Source organism: Schistocerca gregaria, chromosome 3, assembly GCF_023897955.1.
Source record: "Schistocerca gregaria isolate iqSchGreg1 chromosome 3, iqSchGreg1.2, whole genome shotgun sequence".
Classification (NCBI taxonomy): domain Eukaryota; kingdom Metazoa; phylum Arthropoda; class Insecta; order Orthoptera; family Acrididae; genus Schistocerca; species Schistocerca gregaria.
The window spans coordinates 158,815,753-158,836,908 of record NC_064922.1 but is presented as its reverse complement, the minus strand read 5'-3'; the positions used below and the strand labels follow the sequence as shown (position 1 = coordinate 158,836,908).

The 21,156-nt window shown below is 37.6% G+C and overlaps 1 protein-coding gene across 2 annotated transcripts in view; it reads right to left on the bottom strand.

Moving 5' to 3' along the window:
- LOC126354154 (probable chitinase 10) overlaps nt 1-21,156 on the bottom strand; it is a 256,966-nt gene that overhangs the window by 112,983 nt on the left and 122,827 nt on the right. Inside the window, exons 9-15 of one of the 2 annotated variants that reach the window (XM_050003569.1) lie at nt 19,420-19,701; nt 16,751-16,975; nt 12,180-12,362; nt 10,869-11,164; nt 9,759-9,986; nt 9,354-9,552; nt 2,121-2,233 (exon numbers count right to left, since the gene is read on the bottom strand). In XM_050003569.1, coding sequence (XP_049859526.1) covers nt 2,121-2,233; nt 9,354-9,552; nt 9,759-9,986; nt 10,869-11,164; nt 12,180-12,362; nt 16,751-16,975; nt 19,420-19,701 — 1,526 coding nt within the window. The remainder of the gene's footprint in view (nt 1-2,120; nt 2,234-9,353; nt 9,553-9,758; nt 9,987-10,868; nt 11,165-12,179; nt 12,363-16,750; nt 16,976-19,419; nt 19,702-21,156) is intronic. The other variant, XM_050003570.1, reaches the window with a different exon arrangement.

Genomic DNA, 21,156 nt, shown 5'->3' with positions numbered 1-21,156 from the left:
CTGATCTAATAGAGAGTGTGATGACGCATACAGGGAATCACCTTGAAGAAAATGACTTATTGATACACAATCAACACGGATTCAGAAAATATCACTCTTGTGCAACACAGCTAGCTCTTTATTCCCATGAAGTAATAAGTGCTGTCGACAAGCAATCTCAGGTCGATTCCATATTCCTGGATTTCCACAAGGCTTTTGATACCATTCCTCACAAGCAACTATTAATCAGATTGCATACATATGGAGTATTGTCTCAGTTGTGTGACTGGATTCGTGATTTCCTCTCAGAGAGGTCACAGTTTGTAGTGATAGACGGTAAATCATTGAGTAGAACAGAAGTGATATCTGGCATTCTCTAAGGTAGTGTCATAGGCCCTCTGCTGTTCCTGATTTATATAAATTATCTAGGTGATAATCTGAGCAGCCCGCTTAGATTGTTTGCAGATGATGCTGTAATTTACCATGTAATAAAATCATCAGACAATCAATTCGAATTACAAAATGATCCAGAGAGAATTTCTGTATGGTGTGAAAAGTGGCAATTGGCACTAAACAACGAAAAGTGCGAGATCATCCACATGGGTAGTAAAAGAAATCCGATAAATTTTGAATATACAATAAATTGCACAAATCTAAGGGCTGTCAATTCTACTAAATACCTAGGAATTACAATTACGAGCAACTTGAACTGGAAAGACCACATAGATAATATTGTGGCGAAGGCAAAACAAAGACTGTGCTTTGTTGGCAGAATACTTAGAAGATGCGACACACCCACTAAAGAGACAGCCTACATTACACTTGTCCGTCCTCTGCTGGAATATTGCTGCGTGGTGTGGGATCCTTACCAGGTAGAATTGATGGAGGACATCGAAAAAGTGCAAAGAAGGGCAGTCCGTTTCATGTTATCGCACAATAGGGATGAGAGTGTCACTGATATGACACGCGAGTTGGAGTGGCAGTCACTGAAACAAGGGCAGTTTTATTTGTGGCGAGATCTATTTACGAAATTGCAATCACCAACTTTCTCTTCTGAATGCGAAAATATTTTGTTGACCCCACTTATGTAGGGAGAAATGACCATCATAATAAAATAAGAGAAATCATAGCTCGAACGGAAAGATTTAGGTGTGCCTTTTTCCCACATGCTATTCGAGAGTGGAATGGTAGAGAAGTAGTATGAAAATGGTTCGATGAACCCTCTGCCAGGCACTTAAGTGTGAATTGCAGAGTAAGCATGTAGATGTAGATGTAGAACAAACTTCACTACATCTTTATGCTTTTCATTCTACAATTAGACATGTTTTACATTTTAATGCAACTGGATTCAGGTGTTTTGTGAGATATAAGTGCCAGTGTCCAAGTGAGTGTTTAGCCATATGAAATACTCTGTAATGTTCTAAAAACTATTTTTTTCAATATAATCCCATTTTAAAACACACAAATTTTGATTTATAGTTTGGAGGTGATTTGTTTAGAATATCATGTATGTTTCACATTGATAGAAACTCTTCAATATGTGCTTATCTGCATATCTGTAACATGTCTGCTATGCAGTTTCAGTACAATACATGCTGCTGTACTGTATTTAGATAGTGTACAATTACCTTGGTACTCAGAACATTACATTAATGTACACAATGTATGTAAGAACTGTCAGTACCTAATACAAACAATATGTTTCTGAAATCATAAAAACAATTAGTTAAAGCCTACTGCTCTGCTACTAAAGAAGTTTTTACAGATGAAAGGAAAAATACACAGAATTATTATGCTGTACAATATTGTATATTTTATGTGATATACAGGTAAATAAATCGATAAAATTATAACAAATGGGTAAGAGCAAGATGACATGATCTAAACCCAAGCACCTAATTATTGGTCCTATCGTCCCTGAGGATATTTGTAAGCTGAATGACTACTGGTGACATTAGAAAACATGCAGGTGTACATGGATGTGTATAGCTGAAGAGTGTAATAGAAGGAAAATGTTAGTGAAGGCTTTTATCCAGCATTGATTGTCTAATGGTTAATGGTGACAAAATGACTGATACATTTTGTACCAACCAAGAGATCTGTATTGCTTTTTTCCTTCAGTCAATAAGGAATTACATTACCTTTTCCTTCACTGATTTGGTATCTTCAAAACTGACCCACTGGTTGCCAGCATATGCAAATGGGCCAGTGGCTCCGAATCGGTCACGTCCAATCTTCCAAAAGTTGTTGCGCACTGTAGAGAAGTATATAACTCATGTAATAATTAATCTTACAATGAAATTTAAATACTGGAAACAGGGATATCAAGCAATTATCTTCGATTGTCCCCCCCTCCTCCCCCAAAATAAATTGAAGCTACTTATCCCCCTACAATTTTTATTTGTATGATTAATGTCCATTAGTAAAGAAATTACTTGTTTTACAAAGTTTGTTAATTAAAAAGAGGAAATGAAAGCAAACATCTACAGTCAAATAGCCATTTTATTTTATGATTTTTTGTTGTTGTATCTTTTGATCTACACTTGCAGTTTATTGTATGACTTACATCACTATACAGCACTAAAAAAATGGTTCAAATGGCTCTGAGCACTATGGGACTTAACATCTGAAGTCATCAGTCCCCTAGAACTTAGAACTACTTAAACCTAACTAACCTAAGGTCATCACATACATCCATGCCCGATGCAGGATTCGGATCTGCGACTGAAGCATACACCACTAAAACTAATTGTTATCAAATGGTGAGTATTCAGGGGGGAAATGTTACATAGCTACTAACCCATCATCAAGTTTACTACTCCACACTTTACTAAAGGGAAATCATAATTTATAGGTTATGCATTAGTTAATTACAATTATCAGATCTCCAATCGTATGTTACATACCATGTTAAATACAAAACAACCTTTTTTATACTCTACAGTAATCATAACTTTTATGAGGGTTTAGTAATCTAGGGTTAACAATGATCTACATGTAAAACTAGTAGCTCAAGAATAAAAATAATTAATCATCAGCTTTGGGGAGCATAATGATGCCATTCCAACATTTTATTTCATGACATATGGCCTGTTGGTTTTCCTCCTGAGATCTTTTGCCAGCGTTTACAGAATGGTTTTTCTGACATTTCACTAGTAAGAGTGACTGGTATTCTCAAAAATTCACCCTTGATTGCTCTTGGTGGACTCAAAGAGTGAATCTTTGACAGACAAGTGGTATTATTGCTGATTTCAGCTTATTACCAAGTCATCATAACATGATCTGTTTGAAAACAAAGGAAAGATGAATAGTAAAATATTAGGAAACTTAATTACAAATTAAATTAGCTTCCATATACAACCATTCATAGTAACTCATCAACTGAAGAGGCTCAGAGAGTCAAGTTACTATGCAAAGTATTCAGATGCATATCACTGTTTGTCAGTTTGATTTGTAATTTAGTTTCCTAGTATTCCTTTTGTTTCTCTTTACACAGATCATCTGATGATTACTTGCTAATAAGCTGAAACCAGTAATGATGTCACTTGTGTGATACGAGGCTGAAATGCGAGGGGGGGGGGGGGGGGGGGGTGGGGGGGCCAAAAGAAACCGGACTCCGAGGGTGCTGCCACTCATAGATGTAGTGCAGGGTTCTCATGCTAGATAGTGTTAGTAGAGACCTTCATGAAACAGCTGTGCAGATGGCATCATTGTAGAGCAGAACGTGCAAGTGTGGTATTGTGTTTCTCTGACTGTTGGTGGGTTACCTCTGCAAAGTCGTTATGGCAACATTAAAAGAACAAAAAGTGTGTGTCAAATTTTTTCCTGCTTAAAAAAAACTGCAACGGAGACACACCAAATGCTTCAGGAAGCTTTCCAGGAGGACGCTATGAGCTGCACACAGGTTTTCGAGTGGTTTGGGTGCTTTAAACATGGTGAGATGTGTGTTAAAGATCAAGCTCGTTCTGGATGCCCTTCAACATCGCGAAATGAGGAGAACATTGAAAAGGTCTGCCATAAGATCAACAGGATTGTCACCAAATTATCGACCAAATTTCAGCAGAGACAGGAATCAGTTGGATCTTGTGCCAGCAGATTTTAAGTGAGGATTTGCACATGAAATGTGTTGCTGTTAAATTTGTTCCGCACCTTCTCACATAGGAGCAAAAAAACCATCCGCATGAATGTGTGTCAGGATTTGAAAACAGAGATTTCATGTGATCCAAACTTCTCGAACAAAGTCATTACAGAGTTGGTGTTACAGGTATGACCCAGAAACCAAGCAAGCGTCAAGCCAGTGGAAGACTCCCAACTCTCCCAGACCAAAAAAAAAAGCAAGGCAAGTGAGGTCAAATGTGAAGACGATGATCATTGTCTTTTTTGACGTTTGTGGAATTGTGCATTGGGAATTTGTACCCCCTGGCCAGATTGTTAACCAGCACTTTTACTTGGATGTTTTAAGGCGTCTGCGAGAGGATGTGAGGAGGAAATGCCCAGAACTTTGGTGATCAGGTGACTGGTTTCTGCGTCACGACAACACTCCAGCACACACAGCCTTATGAGTGACCCACTATTTGGCATCTCAGAGGTGGTCTGTCGTTCTGTATTTGCTGGACCTAGCCACATGTGACTTTTTCCTATTTCCATTAATGAAAAAAACGATAAAAGGGGAGCATTATGACGATGTGGAGGTGGTAAAATCAGCTTCGCAAAGGGCACTGGACAATATCAAACTTGAGAGCTTCCAACAGTGGGAAAGAGACTTGACAAGTGCATCGCATGTAATGGAGAGTATTTTGAAGGTGACTGAAGTAATTTTGTAAAAAGGTTCATCAATAAATTTTTTATGGCAACAATCCAGTTTCTTTTGGGTCCCCCCTCGTATATAATAATAATAATTTAAAAAACTTACATGGTGATGACTTTATTCACCTAAGACAGTATGCCTTGGGTATGCAAAGAAGAAACGCCTGGTGTTTTTGAAAGATGACGAAAGGTGGACACTGGATTGCAAATGATAAAAACTTCACTGTGAATGGATAACTGCTTGTAAACTACACAGAAGTTAGTACCATTTCACTACAGGCAATGAACATGGCAGAGAATGAGACATTATGCCAGCTATACAAAGAAGTGAATATATGGGGAGATTCAGCTGTCCCTACTGATGTCTTTTTAAGCAACCTGCAGTGTTATATCTGGCTTTCAAAACCATGCAGTTTTCATATGCTCTTGCATGCTATATGCAGACTATTAGTCTTAAAGAATAATTGAACAGGGTCTTTTTGTTGAAAATTTAAGTTAAATTTTGTACTGGGAAACATTTTCACTGACGATGGTTTTTGAGTTATTCAAGAAAAGCATATAAAAGTGATATTCAGATGCACCTCCACTCCAACACTCATCCTCCATCAGTCAGGATTTCTAGTATTTTGTTCATGCCACTTCCTCCTACCACTCTACAAAAATTTCAAACTACATGAACCATTTCCAATATTCAACCTTTTTTTGGTCTTTACTGGCTGGGCTATTACACCACCAACATACTTGGCTATTTTGTTAATATTATCAATTTAAACATGACCATGAGGATAATGAAAGAAAAATGACTTTTGTAAACATTAAGCTAAAACTAATTGTATTGGCAATTTTATCCAAACTTAATCCTTACAAGCACTGTAGTAGAAGGCCTGACAAATACAAGATGTAACTGCTTACTTTAAACAGTTAAAATTCACAAAATTGTTAAGTAGAATTTCCACAAATGTCAGTCAATGAAGACCAAAATAGTCAAATGTTGGAAACAATTCATGCAGTCAGAAACCTTTGTGAAATGGTAGGAGGGAGTACTGTGAACAATGTACCAGAAACCCTTCCAGAGGGGGCTGAGTGTGGAGGTTGGGGATCGTTTGAATCTAACTTTGGTACGTTTTCTTAAATAACTCGAAAACTACGGCCTCTAGCAAAAATGTATCCCAGAGCAAAATTTAACTACATTCAATTTCCCACAAAAATGTCCTGTTCTTTTCTTCTGTGAGACTAATAGTTTGTGTGTAGTCAGCAATAGAATTGAAAATCTCATGCATTTGTTTTAAAGGTCAGATACAACATAGCAAGTTGCATAAAATAACATCAGCAGGGGCAGCTGCATGACCCTGTATGTATGGGAAAATACCACATACCGGTACCTTAGTTGTAAGCTGCCAAAATTTACAATATCAGAAAAACAAAATCCACATTTTACTGTTGTTATCTTTTAAAGTGCAGTAGTAGTAGCAGTAGTTTTATTTATCCGGCAATTATTTTTAGGATGTTGGACACGTCATGACCATTGTTACTTGGCATTGGCCACACATGTCAATAAAGTGAAATCTACCAGAGATTTTCAGAAGCAGACACAGTAAAGAGAAGTGTTTTTCAGCAGATAAAGATAGTCCAGAAAAAAGATCCTGGCAAAGTACAGTACTGAATCAAAGAAGACTTATTTTGAATTGGTAATTATGAAACTGAGGTATGAACAATTTATGAATAACTATCACAGTACAAGATGTATGGTTCATGATCAGAGTCAAAAGGCTGCAATTCAGCTGCCAACATTTATTTTAAAAAAGAAAAAAAAAAGATTCAGTGGTGTCAAATATTTGTAGTTAGTAGCTTATTTTCTGTCAAAAATGTCTTGATGTTTGTTAAATGCCTTGATTGCAAATGTAATCTTGTTGCTCAAAAATATAAATGATGGTGCAAGAATCATACTGGAATGATTTCATATTGAACCAGCAAAACGACTTTATGTGATTGCAGGCAGTACTCAAAGAAATATATGTGTATAAAGAACTGAAAATAATGTATTCTCTTCAGTATATCTGCTGCTCCACCAGTAATGAACCAAATATATTAATTAGCATATGGCCACATTGTTTCTGACATTATAGTAACATTGGATATGTAACATTGTTTTGAGAAGCAAAATGTAAAAAAAGTGTTCCAGTAGTTACATTGTTAACAATAACAAACACAGTCAGGACCAAAGAACAAAGAAACAGCAAGAGTGACAACATATTCAGCTACATAAACAACTACATCATCAGCTACAACAGTAAAAATATCCACGAGAACACAACCTGCTAGAACAAGGCAACCATCATCAAGAAGTGAGGATTTTTGTTATACACTCCTGGAAATTGAAATAAGAACACCATGAATTCATTGTCCCATGAAGGGGAAACTTTATTGACACATTCCTGGGGTCAGATACATCAGATGATCACACTGACAGAACCACAGGCACATAGACACAGGCAAAAGAGCATGCACAATGTCAGCACTAGTACAGTGTATATCCACCTTTCGCAGCAATGCAGGCTGCTATTCTCCCATGGAGACGATCGTAGAGATGCTGGATCTAGCCCTGTGGAATGGCTTGCCATGCCATTTCCACCTGGCGCCTCAGTTGGACCAGTGTTCGTGCTGGACGTGCAGACCGCGTGAGACGACGCTTCATCCAGTCCCAAACATGCTCAATGGGGGACAGATCCGGAGATCTTGCTGGCCGGGGTAGTTGACTTACACCTTCTAGAGCACGTTGGGTGGCACGGGATACATGCGGATGTGCATTGTCCTGTTGGAATAGCAAGTTCCCTTGCCGGTCTAGGAATGGTAGAACGATGGGTTAGATGACGGTTTGGACGTACCGTGCACTATTCAGTGTCCCCTCGATGATCACCAGATGTGTACGGCCAGTGTAGGAGATCGCTCCCCACACCATGATGCCGGGTGTTGGCCCTGTGTGCCTCGGTCGTATGCAGTCCTGATTGTGGCGCTCACCTGCACGGTGCCAAACACGCATACGACCATCATTGGCACCAAGGCAGAAGCGACTCTCATCGCTGAAGACGACATGTCTCCATTCGTCCCTCCATTCACACCTGTCGCGACACCACTGGAGGCGGGCTGCACAATGTTGGGGCGTGAGCAGAAGACGGCCTAACGGTGTGCGGGACCGTAGCCCAGCTTCATGGAGACGGTTGCGAATGGTCCTTGCCGATACCCCAGGAGCAACAGTGTTCCTAACTTGCTGGGAAGTGGCGATGCGGTCCCCTGTGGCACTGCGTAGGATCCTACGGTCTTGGCGTGAATCCGTGCGTCGCTGCGGTCCGGTCCCAGGTCGATGGGCATGTGCACCTTCCGCCGACCACTGGCGACAACATCGATGTACTGTGGAGACCTCACGCCCCACGTGTTGAGCAATTCGGCGGTACATCCACCCAGCCTCCCGCATGCCCACTATACGCCCTCGCTCAAAGTCCGTCAACTGCACATATGGTTCACGTGCACACTGTCGCGGCATGCTACCAGTGTTAAAGACTGCGATGGAGCTCCGTATGCCACGGCAAACTGGCTGACACTGACGGCGGCGGTGCACAAATGCTGCGCAGCTAGTGCCATTCAACGGCCAACACCGCGGTTCCTGGTGTGTCCGCTGTGCCGTGTGTGTGATCATTGCTTGTACAGCCCTCTAGCAGTGTCCGGAGCAAGTATGGTGGGTCTGACACACCGGTGACAATGTGTTCTTTTTTTCCATTTCCAAGAGTGTATATAAGAGTAACTAAAATGTTATTAGCAACAGTATCTTCATTATTAGTGCATGTTAGGAAAAACAAGGAGAGGGAGTGGGATGACAATGTTACAAATGAAATAGGAGTAGACAAGCTTAATGAGAGAAATGAGGAGAACAAATTAAAATGGTTTGGAAATGTAAAGAGAATGGAAGATAGAAGAATACTATCATGAAAGATGGACATCATGTGAGGGAAAGAGAGGGCATAGAACAAGATGGATTGACTTAATAAAGATGAGTGTAAGAAGAAGCTGTCTGGACTGGAACAAAACTGTTACAGAAGAAGTGCTGTGGAATGACAGAGTAAAGTGGAAAACCATCATAAATGTCTCAACCAGGCTTGATGCTGGATAAAGTGGAAATGAAGACAATGATCCTGATTGTTGGAGAGGTTAAGTAATGACTCCCACAGTGAGATACTTGAGTTTTATACAGACAGTTCACAGATTGCATCTTTCTTTTCACCTCTTTCTGAAAATTAAGAGCGGTACTGAGTGCATGATAATGATTTAAAGGATGCCACCACTAAAAATTGAATCACCGTGTAGCTGCTTGGCATTAGGAAGAATTACTTAAACTGTTACTAAAGTGAGACAAGTGCCTCAACAATCAAGATAACTATGTGAAGAAGTAAAATGTATGTCTTTCAGTACTATTAATAAATATATTTTTATGACAAAATGTTGTGTTCTTTTTTTTAATTTCTGGATGATGTTTGTACACATCACTTCTGAAGTGAGTTAATGTTGCCACTGACCTCGATCACAAATTTCATAATATGCTAGCATTCCTGGTTGCATGGTGAACTCTCCTGCAAGTCCTGGTCCTGTGGCAGGTGCACCTATATCATGGTTACTTGGGTTTTCGAGTGTATAGCTCTGGCCATAAAATGGAATGCCAACCAGCAGTTTGTCACGAGGTGCTCCTTTGTTCACAAGGTATTCCATTGTGTCATTCTGTTGAAATTAAACAGATAGAGTACAATTATTTAAAATTTATTCATGATACATACTACGAGTCAAATTGTTCAATTGTATTTTAATGCGTGTAAATTATTACTGCTGGTTATTAGTTATGTTTAAGTTATATGAAATTTTATGTTAATTTGTCTATGACAATAAGTTCATTAAAAATTGATACTTGTGAAAATAGTAATACTAACTGTATTGTACATGGGGAAAATATCACCATTGCGATGGTATAGTGGGCTGACATGGCCTGTACTCTTCTCCCAGCTGCCATGGTAATCGTAGGTCATGACAGACATGAAATCTGTGTTGCGACCTAGTTCAGCTAAGTCGTAAGCTTCATCTATCACTTCATGATAACCAGAAATAGAAATTGCCAGTGCAAGTGGCGGATTTTGTTTCTTGAATGCTTGGCGCAATTCCTGAAACATTCAGTCTTATTAGGAAACAAAATTTGTAATACTTAACCTACAACAAAAACTTAGAGGTATTTTTACTCGTTACTTTATTTCAATTTAAGTAAGTTACTGGAGATTTGGAAACAAGAGAACATCAGTTGATGAAATAACCCGATAATAATGACTAACAGCTTGGAATATGCAGCTACAAAAATATTTTTGAAGAAAGCAAGTTTAATGGAACACTACAACAAATGGAATGAGAAAGAAGATTTAGAATTTGTAAAGAGAAATATGTAAAATTTGACAGTTTTATCATATTTTGCTTTTCATATTTCTTTTAGGACCGTTATGTTGTAACCAGACTTAAAAGTTTAACACATGAAAGAAAAATACTGGTTTAAATGCAACAAAAGTAAAGCATCACTTATTTTACAGGTACGAGTAACAGCTGCTATCATTCTGTTCACATTTTGGACTAACCAGTTATTTCCGAAGATGAGAGGCAGCCAAAATAAAGTCATTAGACCTTCTAGATTTCAAAAGGTAAAAGAACTCAAATGTATTTTTTATATTTTACTTGTCAGCCATTTTTTTCAATCAACTGATAATCTCTTATGCTTCAAAAGATTTGTATCCAATCTTCAGTTTTTTATTTACCACCAGGAAAGTCACATAACAGTAATCTAGGGAAACAGTGGTATAAATAGGAATTTTCATATAAGATTGGTTGTAAGCTAGCGTAACAGCGAAATTTTAGCCTATATAAAGCCTAATAACTTTCTAATTTTAGGAAAAAAGTGTTAAAATAACTGAAAACCTTTAAAACATTATCTCACTCCAGCGCATAATATGACACAATGTTTTAAGTAAATATTAGCACGGATGTTACAATATATTACATACTTGTACAAGTTTTGTGAAATTTGGTTTATCTGAAGTAGGCCCACGCCCACAGTTGGACTGCCAACAACGAGGGTAATCCCAGTCCAGATGAAGACCACCAAACTGATGTCTGTGTAGGAATTCCACTGCCTTAGACACAAAACGTCGCCGTGCTGATCCTTCACTCACTAGTCTGCTGTACTTGTCCCCAGCAGAATCTGTCCATCCTCCCAGGCCTATCATCACTGTCACGTCAGATGCATGCTGCTGGTGGTGACCTGACTTCTTTGGTAATTCAGTTAACCTCTCATAGAAATCTACAATGGAATAATGCAGAGACATTTTTATAGACACAAAAACAACTTTGTAAAACATGATAAATAAATTCTGTTCTAACCTAAGACATGTATCGCTCATTATTCCAGTCTTTGCAGAAGAATAATCAGAAAAAGTACATGTATTTACTGTAAGCAGAGAAACAAATGTAGTGACATGCACATAAAAATATTAAACCAAGTAATCTTACACAGATAACACATTTAATACCTCTGCTCTGTCATGAGACACATATACACACAAACAATTTACTCTGTGTGATGCACACAGTGGTTACTACATTAATGACAAGATATGACTGATTGAGAAAGCAGTTGTATTAATTTCAGTAGTACTAAAAATCATTAATTATACACCCCATAAAAGTATGATGAACTGTTAATTAATTCACACAATGAGTTCCAAAGACCTCACCATGAATGAAAATCTTTAGTAATGCGGAGTGTGTCACTGACTCAAACACAAGGGAAAAAAACTGTTATAAAAATGCAAATATGCTACACTAAAAACTAAATACCACATCAATTAAACATGGATGTTTTAGTATAACACCATTATTATTATTATTATTAATTTTAAATACATTGCACACAAAAAAGAAGGTGCAAATAGGACCTTGAAAATCAACAGAGGTCTGAATACTCACAACATTTAGTATCAGCAGATTTTTTATTTAAGTTCTGTCAGTTTGAAATTATATGTGAAATTTGAATATGGAGAAAGCCAAACATGTGGTATCATGCTAAGTAACCTCTGTCAAGCACTTCACAGTGGTTTGCAGAGTATGTATGTAGAGCTATCTACAGTAATTAGGCAACACTCTCAGACATTTATTGTGGAAATTCTTGATGGGACAAAGCTGCTGCACTGGCTAAAACATTTAACAGTTCTCATATCTTTATGTATCCACATTATATGTTCTCTAACCTATATCAAATATTACAATGACAAAATTTAATCCCGCATAATTAAATTTAAGAACACTTTCATACTCACTGTTTTCCTTGTCCGCACGCTCATCAAAGTATTTCATGGTGAGTGTGTTAGGATCCAGTGATGCATAAGCATATACAATGTGGGTACACAGAGTGGGATCAATGTGCTCGGGCACAAATTTTCCTCCTTCTTTGCGATACCACGCCCAGCTGGCATAATAACACACCACTTTGTAATGGTCCTCTGCAATAAAAAATGCATAAAAATATTACTTCAAGGTTTGATGCTAACATTTCAATTTTTTACAGAGATAGCAATGGAGATCAGCTGAACAAAATGGATAGTGTCTTGAAAAGAGGTTATAAGATGTGCATCAACAAGTCACTTCTTTCTAAGGGCATGGCTTCCAGTCCAGACTGTGAACCAATTAGGTTTCTTTCAGAGTATGCTGACACAAAAGCTCAACACTTAGCAACCACACACAACCACTAAATCAATGGAAGATCCATATCAAAGACTGGGAAGTTGCACAGATCACACTAGTACTCAAGAATGGAAATACAAGTAATTGATGAACTACAGACCAGTATCACTGACATATGTGTAGTTGGATTTTGAAACAGACATTACGTTCAACCATTATGAATTACCTCAAAGAAAATGGATTACTGACACACAGTCATCATGGACTCAAAAACCACCATTCTTGTGAAATACAAGTTGCTCTTTATTTGCACGAAGTAATGAGAGCTATGACAAGGGATCTCAAATATATTCCATATTTCTAGATTTCCAAAAAGCTTTTGACACTTTCCCGCACAAGGGACTTCTAATCAAATCTTGTAACAGTGGAGTATCACCTCACTTGTGTGGATCCCCAACGAGAAAGGTCATAGTGCATAATAATCAACAGAAAGTCATCAAATAAAACAAAAGTGATAGCTAGTGTTCCCTAAGGAAGTGTTTAGGCCCTCTGCTGTTCTTAATCTACATAAACAATTTAGAAGATATTCTGAGCAGCCATCTTATATTGTTTGCAGATGGCACTGTGCCTTACCATCATTAGAAGATCAAAATCAACTGCAAGATGACTTAGACACAATATCTGTAAGGCGCAACATGTAGCAGTTGATTGCAAATAAGAAAAAGTGTTAGATCATCCACATGACTATTAAAAGAAACCAGTTAAATTTCATTTACACAATAAACCACACAAATCTAAAGGCTGTCTATTCAGCTAAACACCTAGGAACTACAATAATGAACAACTGAAATGGGAATGATCAGACAGATAATATGGCAGAGAAGGCAAACCAAAGATGGTGTTTTATTGGCAGGACACTTAGAAAACACAACAGGTCCACAAAAGAGACTTCCTACATTATGTTTGTCGGTCATCTGCTAGCGTAATGTAATGCAGTATGTGATCTTTACCACATAAGGTTGTCTGAGGACATCAAATAACTTGAAAGAAGGGAAGTTAGTTTTGTATTATTGTGAAATAGTGGAAAGAGTGTCACGGAGATGATAAGCCAATTGGGGCAGCAATCATTAAAACAAACCCTTTTTTCATAGCAGTGAGATCTTTTCATGAAATTTCAATTACAAACTTCCTGTTCTGAAGGTAAAAGTAATTTATTGATGCCAGCCTACATAAGAAGAAATGATCATACTAAAGTAAGAGAAATCAGAACTAGTGCAGAAAAGTTTACATGTCCATTTTTTCATGCATGTTGTTTGAGAGTGGAATGGTAGAAGTAATGTAAAGGTGATTTAATGAACCCTCTGCCAAGAACTTAAGTGTGAATTGCAGAGTGCTGCATAGATGTAGATGTAGAATGTATATTACATACAGAGAAATTTTCAAATGAAAGAAGTTTCATGATGCTAGTAAGCAAAACATCTCAAATAGTCTCCCACATGCAGCTGGAATTACTGAGTAACATTTCACACCACAAGCAAAATGTAAACTTTACATCTATCTGAGAGATAGTATTGTGCATGTTCTTATTATGGGGAACATATTTTCATGTGATAGCTGGTAATCACTTTAGGACAAAATTTAATTACACTGTTTAAAGAGCAGTTTCTGAAACAGTGCCTTAGTCAGTTTCAAGAAATTAAGGGTGTGTTACATAAAAGGGACAGAGAGGCCACCTGTGCTGATAAGAAACATTCATATATGAGAGATTAACATCTATCTCTGTACCAGTTGCAAATGGCACATTCCAAAGGTAACAGTAAGAAAAAGAGATTATAGTACAGTCTCACAAGTTTGGTCTTGGAAGAAATCAAAGCATGTAATAAACCAAAGTATATAGAAACTGAAACAAACATCACTCAGATGAAGAGATCTGTTATCAAAGGTAGACACAAAATTCAAACGCAAATTTCTTGGAAGCCTTGTGCTGTCCAGAAGTATGTAACAAAGAGTTTAAAAATCAAAGCTTTGAGCATTTTCATGTACACTTATAGTCATGTGGTTGGTCCCTTACTTTTCAGTGAGGATGAAACCACAGTACATAATTTATACCCAGATCAGAATGAAAAAGTGATTGATGTGCAGCTGTTTGTAGAGCTGTTACCACAGTAACAGCCCATCAGAGAACGCACTCGGCCATGCCTCATTCCGTTCATTGTTGACAAATCTCTCTGATACTGCTTTGTTTCTGGGTGTAGTGACTTTATTTTGCATCAGAGAAGGTGGAAACAGGGTTCTTGCACTTCTACTGTACCACTGACACTTCAACACCATCAAAATGAATTGGGGGGCAGATTAAACATTACATTTCAACAAAAGCTTCACTGTGGCAAAAATTAAAATACTGTTAGAGGAATGAGTGGCACAAATAATGCTAGAAAGGTGGAGTTATGTTGTATGACCCACAGAAATGGCTCTTAAAGAAGCATGGAAAAGTTAGAGAGTAATATTGAAAATGTTATTATATCCTTAGGGAATTCCAATGACTTGTTCACACACCAGAGCTCACATAATGACACTGTGGAGGAAGAAAGTTGTTCCGAACTAAGTGGCATTTACCCTTTGCCTTAATTTATCTTCATCTTTGTGTTTGTATTACATATTTTTCACTGAACGGTATGAGCTGCATTTGCACAATAAATCTCATCTCATTATTAAGGAATAATCTTCTGCACAAATATGACACTCTGCATGCACACTGCAGTGATTGGTAAGAACTCAGGCAATTTATATTATTTTAATGTTGTTAGTTACTGTATTTACATGAACAATTCAGATCCATTTTAACACATCTTTCATACTGAATATGACAAGTGAATGTGATTCATTCTGATTATTGTAAAAGACAGTGCAATTCCTAGCGCTTTAGTTGAGATATACAAATAACAGTAACACAGTATCATTTTATGCATGGGAGTGCATTTGTTAAGCCACAAGGATATTATGATCCTGAAAAGTGAATTCAGTAATGCACGTTAAAAGGTGACGTCAGAAGGCAGTCCAATAAGGAAAAACACAGGCTGTTGCTGCTGCAGCCATACTGCAACTCATGTACTTGAAAACCGACAACATTGCTCCCTTCCACCCTCAACTGCCAATAATTTCGTTATTCTGATCCAAGTGTACTTGATAGGATTCAATTATGTGCCTTCTCCCAACTAAAAGAGATTACGCAAAGTGCTGCAGGAATTAACACACTGAACTTATATTCAGAGGTTGTGATCTTCAAATCACTATCTGGCAAAATGGTTTAAGTTTCCTGCAGTCTTTCTAAATTAATATAGATATATACTGGAATAGTTCATTTGAAAAAGCACAGCCACATTCATTCCCCATATTTGTCCTACCAAAATTTGTGCTCCATCTAAAAGCATTGTAATTACCAGCAGATAAGTAACTGCCCAGCTCCCCCCCCCCCCCCCCCTTTTTCTCCTCCTTCCTGGTCCTCAAACATCAGCCTTATTTATTTGGATTTACATCAAGGACATTGTTTTTTTTAAAATGGACTGATATTTTACAGTTGATTTTCACTGACATTTTATGAATGAACTGTAGTTTTCTGGATCAATAAAGTTCAATACTTTTTTCTGCATGAAAGTTAATTAATACTGCTTCTCGAGGGAAATACTAGTGCTAATATACATAGATTTGTTAATACATCATCATTATTATCAATAAAAATATTGTGACTAGTTTGCCACTCAGTGAGTATACTTTCTTTGCATATATTATAAATATTTTCTGTAATGTTCATAACATGTAAGCAAGCTTTCACAGCCAGTGTCTTCATTAATTAAAACTTCCAGGCTGAATTGCCATGGTCCATATATAAAACTTCTTCTCCTTCCTACTATTTTGTTGCCTGCAGTAGGCAATGAAACGTCAGGAAGGAGAAGAAGTTTTATATATGGACCACAATAATTCAGCCCGGAAGTTTTAATTAATGATTTTCTGTAATTCTTTGCTTTGAGAACTTGACATTATTCACATGAATAAACAAACTGACTCTCTGGCTCCTATTTGTAGATTATAAAAGATAAGCGCATGATAACTCTCTATTCAGAAGACATGTAGTGCAAAACACACATGTACACTTGCACAGGATGAGTAAAAAATCAGGATAGAGCTATTTAAGTAAGTTGAAAGTTACCTCCAACCAGATTTCTTGTTTGACTGCTTGGAATGTTGTCCTGAGGAGCCTTTGGCATGCAACTGCCATATTCACAAATGCCCTTTTGCACATTGAAATACTGACCAAGCATGCACGAATAGTGCTGTGCCACGCCTTTATGACACATGTAATACCTATTACAGTCTTTTGGATCTTCCATAAGTCCTTCCTCATTGCAGGCTACCTCTGACTGGTTCTCTTGTTCTAGAAGACACAAAGTACATGTGGAATTATTGAAGTGAATTAAATAGGAGTATAGAAATGCATCAGTAAGAGAAAGTGATAAGAAGAAATGATAATTCTGTTTTCATGCAAATGGAATTGGTGCCAATGTATCACCAAACAATCAACATTATGGCTCTACTGCATTGTCACTGAAACATTCTACACAGTCCTGAGAAAACACTCGTGTAACTAATTGACTATACAAACAGAATAAGGATTTCAGTCCTGATTTGTAACTTAAGATGATAACGTTAAGAGAAATTATTGTATTATCTCTAGGTCAGCGCTTACTGCCATAATTTAATTTGATGTGCATCCCTGAATGATTACTAAACCTGTTGCAGCAGTTCCCAAACGGTACTCACAATGCTGACTCAACCCACAAATACATAAACATCCCCACATGCAGTTGAAGCACTGTAATAGAGCAGAATAGCAACATGATGTTAAGTCATCTAACATTCCTCACTCTGGCACATGAAAGTAAGTATATGTGACTTCCACTCATCTTAGAATTCTGACCGCTGCCAAAATAAATATTGTAGATTCATAGTAACAAAATATAGCAGGTAAGTACTTCTTTTCAACAAATATTTGAGCAGAGGTAAAACATGTCTCTCTATAAATTACACAATGAATTTTTGTCTGAATTTTCATAGCCAAATTTTCATGGACAAATAGGCCACCAAATTGACCAGCATGAGGTGCAGTAGTGCAAAAAAACATTTAATTGCTTAAAATAATCAAGGTAATAAATACAACGTATTTGATTCTTTCTGAGTAAAATCTGAAAATAAAATAAAAATAAAAGGGACATTCAATTTTTTTGAGAGTTGTCTAAAAGTAGGAAATAAAATAGATTAGAGGAACATTAAATGCACATTTGAACGATACTCAAAATTATGTACAGTAAATGAGGTGTCAATTGACAATTTAAAGTTTAACATTTAACTCTGACTTTTAAAAAGCAATGGAGGATGTTTCTCTGGTGGTCTTCATAATCTACCAAACAGATATGCCATATAACTCATTAAAATTCTAAGGTTCTAAGTTAAACACTGAACTTAAAATTCTCAATTGGCATGTCATCGGCTATACACGATTTTCAGCACTGTTCAAAGGTGTATAAAATGTTTCATTACACTTTTTTATTTCTTACTTTTCCACAAATCATTTCACAAACACATTAAACTGTTTTCAGCTACACTTTTTAATAAAGTTCGTGCTATTAAATAAGGCACAGTTAACAAAAACATGACAGATGGGAAAAAAGTAAGTAAACTGTTTATTATTGCAAAAGTAATCATCACAACTGTTAATACATTTGTTCCACTATGAGACAAGATGGTCAACAGCTTTATGTGAAAATATTTGCTGTTGCCTACGGAACCATGATGATGCCCAGGCTTGCACCTCAGCGGCTACAAATGTCTTTCTTCAGGTCTCCAAAAATATGGAAACCGCATGGGGAGAGATCAGTGGTGTATGGAGGAAGTGTAAGGGCTTCCCAGCAAAACTTTTGCAGTGTACTGAAATAATCTTGCCAACTTGTGGGTAGAGCAACAAAATGATGCTGTCAGTCAACATTGCTTAGCAATGGATTTGATGGTACACTTCAATTTTTGCAGTGTGTCCACATACTGCTGTGCAATTATTGTAGTGCCATGTTCCAGAAATTTTGTGAGCAACAGGCTGACAAGCAGACTCACTCTGTTATAGGATAATGCCCACCTACAAGTTGTCAAGGTTGTTTTGATTATGCTGCACAAGTTCACTGGTAAGCCCTCACACATCCTCCATACAGTCCCAATCTCTCCCCATATGATTTCCATATTTTTGGAGCTCTGAAGAAAGACATTTGTAGCCATCAGTTTGGTTCCAATGAAGAGGTGCACATCTAGATACAATCATGGTTCCATAGACAACCACAAACATTTTTCCTTGAAGACAATAAACGTCTTGTTTTGACTGGTCTGCCCCTTATGCCTCTGCATCAAAATATTTGTTAAGAAAATAAACTTATATTTAGACAGATGGGTAAGGCTGCCTAATGCTTACCTTCATGAGAGACAACTTACATTATTGCCAACAGAAATACACACACAAAAAGAATCAGTGTCATAAAGATTTTTTTCTTCAGCAAGGGGAGACTGGATGGGGGAGAAGGATGGAGGAGAGGACATGTGTCTTAAAATTCAGACTTAGAGGGATCCACCTCGTATGAGGAAAAAGGAATGCAAATATCTTCCAGAAGCTAGTAGTATCATTATCTCTTGTATGTTTTTCTGTCATCAGCACTGGGAATTGAGCCTCTTGAAGGTAAGTACCAAAAAGTCCATCTGTTTCTTTGTAAATTAAGGAATTTTCTGAATGGACTTTTCCATTAAGTACAATGTCACATACAAAGTCTGCGAGGTTCTTACCTATACGCTGTGAAGAGTTATCCATGGGGCAGTTAGCTATCTGTGGCCAATCACATAGTTGGGTGCGCGAGTCGTAATGTAAGCCTTCTGGGCAGATATAAGTATGCTTCATGCCCCATTCACAACGGTGATATATTTGGCAACTGGCCGAGTCTCGCACATAACCACGGCCTGAACAGTTGTACTGGCTACTGTCAACACTCACAGGGACTCCAGCAATAGGTGGTGTGACATGCGTGGGTTCCTGCGATGCCTGATGTTGATCACTCTGTGGTGTTGTCTCTGTCATCAGAAATGGTTTGTGATAAAATGAATACAAAACTGAGGAATTCTGACTACAATGTAAATTTGAGACAGATGTCCAGAAAGTAAGTACCACTTTGGAAATAACTTATAAAAACATTTTTTCAAACCAAAATTTATTTTATAGGAAAAAGCTTATCTTAAACTGTTGTCCTACATAGTTGCCACCATTGTTCAGAAAGTTGTAACAGCAGGAAACCAGCTTTTCCATGGACTCTTCATAGAAAGATGTCACCAGTGAAGACGGCCACTACTGAACACTGTTTTTGTATCATTATCACTGTCAAAGTGCCTTCCTCCAATATCGCATTTCAAGTTCAAGAACAGGTGGTAGTCAGACGCTGCAAAATTGGGGCTGTATGGCAAGGAATGCTCAGTCAGGGGATTGTGTTGCTTCATGACAACACATATCCCCATTCTGCTGATGTCACTCAAAACCTTCCTCAGCAATCTGGTTGGGAGCGGTTCTGTCACCCACCTTATAGCCCTGATCTTTCACATTTTTACTACAACTTGTTCTTGAACCTGAAGTGTGATTTTTGATGATAGAACTTTTGACAGCAGTGATGATACAAAAAATGATGTTCAGCAGTGGCAGTCTTCACTGGTGTCATCTTTCTATGAAGAGGGCATAGAAAATGTGATTTCCCACAAAGTCAAAATGGCATATGAACAATGGAGGCAACTATATAGAAAAATAGTGTAAGATATGCTCTTTCTTGTAAAAATAAAGTATGATTTGAAAAAAAATGTTTTCATGAGTTTTTTTCAAAATGGTACTTACTTTCCAGACATGCTTGGTAGTTTCCAACTGCTTAAAGACAGCTCTGATAAGACCATTACACAGAAATGGAAATGAATACAAACCAGAAAGTCACAGTCCCATATCTCTCCTACTATTCATATCAAAGATATTTGAATAGGCATATACACAGAGACTCATTGTTTTTCTGATAAAATCTGAATTAATCAGCATGAACCAGTCTGCCTTCCAGAAAGATAAATGCATGATACCTGCAGTCATAGATCTCATCAAGAATATGTTAATCAAGTTACAAATGGTTCTGAGCACTATGGGACTTAACATCTGAGGTCATCAGTCCCTTAGAACTACTTAAACCTAACTAACATAAGGACATCACACATATCCATCCCCATTCGAACCTGCGACTGTAGCGGTCGCGCTGTTCCAGACTTAAATGCCTAGAACTGCTCGGCCACACCAGCCGGCTAATCAAGTTACACTGTAGACATAAATGTATAGGAGTATTTGACTCTGTTGTACACCACAAAACAATATTAGGGGCACATGGTATAAGAAGGAATGTAAAAGACTGCATTCCATCATACCTAAGAACGGGAACCAATATACAGAAATTGCAAACACAACACAAGAGAAAAAAAGATCTGGACCAAAATTTTACAGTTCTCTGG